The following is a 5576-nucleotide window of genomic DNA, read 5'->3' on the forward strand; positions in this document are numbered from 1 at the left end:
GTTCTTAAACTATAGTAGTGGAGGGGTTGCCCATTAAAATATTCTATCTAAAAATATAGGCACAACAGTGTTTCCCACATAATTGAATTCTATTTGTGGTGGTAGGTTTGCAGAATTAACTTGAATGAAGCAGTTTAACAAATTAGCACAGCATAGTTATGATGCTAACCAGATTTAAGCACAATTTAGTACATCCTGGAAAATCATTGTGTGGTGGTCAATGATATGGTTTGATATTGTGGTGGGCCACAGACAAATTAGTCAATGTATGGGAAACACTGCACAATAAGCTAAATCAAATCTTCAGCCTCACAGCTTGTAACAGTCTGTGAACACGCTGTATTGCTGTCACTGAAATCATGAGATTATTTCGCTACTGTTATCCGTCCTGCTCTGGTCTCTCGTGCCGTTCCGCACTGCCTCTACTCTGACACTCTGTGTCTTCAGCTCTGTCACAGTGAGCAGCGCTGCCTCGCTCGGAGCCCTGTTTCTCTATCTGTCTCTCTCACAACATGCAACTATGGCCCATAGCACTGTCTGTCTGCCTCGCTCTGTGTCTCCCTCACACAGCAACACGCAAACACAGCGACTTAGCACTCTGTCTCTATAGCGCAGACACACACACACACACACACACACACACACACACACACACACATAAACACAGAGAGAGAGAGAGAGAGAGAGAGCGAGAGGGACAGAGAGTCAAATAAACAAAGCAATGACATCGTCTGACCACAAGCCCTCATGGCATGGCAGCTATGCCAGGCAGAGTTAGTGCCAGGCGCTGGGGGGTTGGTGGTGGTGGCGGTGGAGAGGGGGGGGGTGTTCGGCTGGGGGCAGTTGTTCTGCTCTTCCACCAGCATGCCCCACATGCTCAGAGTGGCACTGTCTCCAAGCATCACCCACCACGGTTTTAAGCTCTGGGAGGATTAGCCAAACAAGCGACCAGAGCAGGCGTCGACCAAAGAAGGCACAGACTGGGTCCAGACAAAGACCCCCGCGGGTAGACTGACCCCTGCTCCTCCTCTGTCATGCCTATGTGAGGCACCCGCTCCAGAAACACAAAACCAGGATGTGTGTTAAAATATATCCACTTCTATAGCCTAAATGCAAACAATATCTAACTTCCAAGGCCTCAGAATAGCGCTAGGACCTTAAATATATTTCATGGTCCCCTGCTGTCCACTTTTACATCCCTGGTCAGTCTCCGAGGTGTGACCACGCCCCCACATCACACACACACACAGTCACACACACACCCATGCACACACACACACACCCTGATGCAAGCAGAGGGGATGCCAAGCTGCTGAAGCTTTTGTCGTCAGGACGATGCCCTCTGATGCCCTCCTGTTGTCAGCCATGGCTTTAATGCTCCATAATCCCATATCGTGACACCACACTTATCAAGGCTTTCAGAATGAAAGTGACGTCTACAAAGACACGCACACACACACACACACACACACACACACACACACACACACACTGTCTCTTTAACTTTTTCTCTCTCCCTCTCCCTCTCTCTCACACATACACACACACACACACACACACACACACACACACACACACATATTTACATATGCAACATGATACCTTTCTGTTTTTCTTTTAAATTGTACTCTTACCACCTCCTTCTTTCACTCTGTCTCTCTCTCTCCTCCTTTCTCTTTCTCTCTGTGTGAATCAGAGGTCATTATCTACGTGTGCTGTTGAACTTCAATCAGAGTGCTATAAAAAGCCTGGCAGAAATCAGGATCATGCAATCCAGCACCCACCATAACACTACTATTCCAATACCTACACTAGGCTTTTATAAGACCTAAAGTAACCTCCGTAAAGGCTTGCATCAGAACAAGCGGCTGTCCACAACAATGTGTCCGTGTCCTTGTTGAGGAAGCTACACTTTGGCTGTTTTTACTTGGGTATGCCAGTGCAAAAGGGAGGCTTTCGCAAGGCGCTGCACTTACAGGAAACTGTAGAAGCCTGTGAATGTGAACGTGATCGTGAGAAGTTGCTGCCAGAGAGATCACACACACGCTCTCTCTCTCACACACACACACACATACCGCTGGTGCGTAAACAAGTCCATGTCTGCCATGCTGCTGGTGTGTAAAGCACTCTTACAGTAAACACACTGACGTTTTACAAGAAGTTGCAATACTTGTGAGAAATCTTGTCTGATGATACATGACCAAACATGACCAACAGACATGACAGTGCAGAGAACTTGTGCAGTATCTTGCACATGATAGGATGTACTAGTTAGAGAAGGGAAACTTTCATGGTCACAGTGTAAAGTTGCAGGACCACTGACTGTCAAAACAACACACATCTGTCCCACAATGCGCTAGGCAAACAGGAAATGAGTTCGCTGTGTTTGTCTGCAGCTCGGACAAAGCAGCAGACAGAGGAGGCAACATTCATTACAAAGCTCTGATGGGTCTGCCAGTATTGACATCAAGAGTCGACCATGCAGATGATAACCAGAGGCCTGTGTGTGTGTGTGTGTGTGTGTGTGTGTGTGTGTGTATGTGTGGGTGTGTGTGGGTGTGTGTGTGTTCACCAGACCACAGACATAATCGAAAGCCCCTTTGGCAGTGTAAAGACTGGTCAGAGCAGGGTGATCTTACACAATCCAGATGGCACATTGACTTTCTCAGACAAAGAGTGCCAAGTTCCTCTTTTTCTCTCTGTAGCCCAGTAGCACAGTGTTCTGCTGCTGCTGCTGCTAACTTTAGCATGCAACTCCCATCCTTGCACAGTCAGCAACATTAACGTTGTGTTTTGTCATCACGTTTCCCCTTACCAGATCAACTTGCTGATTACAGTCATAATCGGAGTTAGGAGTGACTGACTGTGCCAGCGATGACCATATATGACCAAAAAGGGCCTCTCCTTGCCTTTAGATGGAGGAATAAGGATTTTTTTAAATCCCATGATGCATATGGTCTGTTTCTCTTTGTGCTTTGAAAGTCTTCATCTACACCCATGATATCCTTATTGTAAATCTAAATATATCCTATAAACCAAAGTATGAATGCATGGAGGAGAAAATATGTCTGCTAAGATATACTGTGTCTGATATTAAATCTTGTTAATCTGTCTTCCATTGTAGCAGTGCCTATGTCTCTATCTGTAAGCATCATCAAAAATAGTTGCAGGGGCTTTCCAGAGCCCATTTGCAGGTATCATACTACAATAGACAGCCAGAAACACCGAAACACACGAATAACATATAGCCCGGTGCTTCCAGGCCGACCTGAGCTCTTTAAGTGATAGGATAACGGGACCTAATGGCTTTAATTACTGACCACTCGACCAGGAAAAATTGAGAGGCTGCCCGGCAGAGGCGGTGGCAAGCCTACTGAGGCAGACAGACACGTAATGACACACACGCTGCGCTGCCATTGACAATGGGGATGACGCGGAGGGAGGCTGCCCAGCGAGCAGCTAAGTTTTGGGGATGGGGACATGCAATGCTGTCCCATGGAGATCCGGAGGACTTGATGGGCGAGTCCGTTATTACGGGCCGAGAGAGAGAGAGAGGAAGCTCTCACATCTCTCATATACACACAGAGAATGAAACATCAGGCACGGCACAGCCACGCACATTGTCGGCTAGGGCTATGAGACACCAGGCTACTCGTCTCCTTTAAAAATGGACGCGCACAGCTGTCCATGTCACCCGTGCTAAACCACTGTACAGTAGTAGGTAACGAGAAACGGTGGCATGAATCCGCGTCACCCCCGGCGTTGATCGGGCGAGCGCACCGGCTAACGGTCAGCGTGAGCGCTGTCCGTTATCAAAGAACACGATTTTGACATACCTGTAAAGTGTTGGAGCCTCGGTACCGTGCCTTGCACCCAGAGACTCAGCACTTGCTGCACTGATAGATTAATAGAATAATCCCTGTTCATGTTTCTGCCGCTGTCACTGCTGCCGTTGCCGCCGCCGCCGCCCGGGTTCGCACCCCTCTTTGTCAAATGGCTGTACGTGGCTCTTGACGAAGACATCGAGGAGACCAGGGTGCCAAGAGGAGGCTTACCCCCGGTGCGCCCCTATCTACCGGTGCCTCTGTTTCGGCTTGACGTTCGTCTCCGGTCTGGAAATCGAGGGACCACTGGCTCGTCTGCTCCTTGCCAAGGAGGACGGCGGCTGGTTCGGAGCCATGATGAGGACGGCAAGGCGAGCGCAACGCACACAGTCGCCCTACATCGGCTCGCCTCCCTACATAATGCTTAAAGGCGCAGCCACCCTTAAAGGGGAGTGTTCTGTAAATATCTAACCTACAGTGAAATATTGCAGTTTATGAATGAAAACCAAACATGTCTAAATGGCAAATTAAGTACAACTACTCCAACAGTACATGCATGTCCCTGTAATCTGTCTCTGCAACCGAAAAGGACGGGTAGATACCATGTGAACTGTTGCAAAATAATGCAAGCCTCTTGCTATTTCTCGCATTATTAATACATTTACCTTATCATCCAGAAGGCCCTCGCCTAGGGCATAGATTTATGCAACAGTTCTTGTTGCAGTCTTTATAATATCCCTTGCCTATAACCAGTGTCAATCAGGTAGTTAGTGACAGCTATATATAGGGTAATTATGAATTTCGTTTAAAAAAGTGTTTTGGAAGAGTTAATTAAGTCAGACTTTAATGTATTCTAGTCATAAGAATGTGATCCCAGTTACATACGGTATGTTCCCACTTCCCAGTCCCTTTCCTTGAGCAGAATGTGTGATTTGTGGGTTTCCTCACCTTCACCAAGTCTGAGTTTTCTCAGCTTGAATGTAACAAGACAGCTTGAAACAGAGGTGTTGTGATCAAGCCCCTTGAATATTCTAGAAAGTTCTTAGCTATAACAGACGTGTCCTTGTTTTTCACAGCTCTGAGTGGGGTATATGTCATGTTATATTTTATGAAGCTATTTATAATGTAAGACCTAGCACAGGGCATTTTCTCCCAGAGTGAGAAAAAATACAACTTGGTAATTTATAAAAATGGAGTAGGTCGTATTTCAAGTGGAAAAACTGAAATGGCTGAATCTGTTTTATTCTCCAAAGGATCTGATGTTTTATTGACATTCTGTACTGCCGTAAAGAAGAAAAGAAGCAACATGCGGTAACAAGCTGCAAGAAGCAGAAGGCTCTATAAATCTAATCTCAAAGGTCTCCCAGGGTCAGGCCCTGGCTTTTTGAACTGGACAGCCAGGATAGATGGGGCGTTGTCTTGAGGGTCTGTGAATTTTCTGCACAGTGACGCACTCCCCTCCAATTACCCCCTGTGTGTGATCTGAGCTCGTTAACGAGCAAGCGCCGCTCACAGCATTTCACCTTCTGTAATTAGAAGTCAGTAAAGACGTGACATCATGTCTGTTGATCATTCTCAAGACAGGAGTCATTACAGGACTGCTGTCAGTGTAATAGGTAAGGACACAGGTGGTTCAGGTAACATGGTGTCAGACGTGTTCAGATGTGTGTGTGTGTGTGTGTGGGGGGGGGGGGGGGGTGGCCAGTTCTTATTTTGAGAACAGACACAACACTTCTCAAAACCCACTGCCTC

General features: G+C 46.9%; 1 protein-coding gene across 1 annotated transcript in view; it reads right to left on the reverse strand.

The window, feature by feature from the left end:
- tmem170b (transmembrane protein 170B) overlaps nt 1–4138 on the reverse strand; it is a 17189-nt gene extending 13051 nt beyond the window's left edge. The window contains exon 1 of the mRNA XM_076301680.1: nt 3837–4138. Coding sequence (XP_076157795.1) covers nt 3837–4023 — 187 coding nt within the window. The 5' untranslated portion in view covers nt 4024–4138. The remainder of the gene's footprint in view (nt 1–3836) is intronic.
- Between the last annotated feature and the right edge of the window lie 1438 nt (nt 4139–5576).

Source organism: Alosa pseudoharengus, unplaced genomic scaffold (assembly GCF_046254945.1).
Source record: "Alosa pseudoharengus isolate Yale_2024_CS ecotype anadromous, Long Island Sound unplaced genomic scaffold, YU_APseudo_1.1 YU_APseudo_1.1_scf_23, whole genome shotgun sequence".
Lineage (NCBI taxonomy): Eukaryota > Metazoa > Chordata > Actinopteri > Clupeiformes > Clupeidae > Alosa > Alosa pseudoharengus.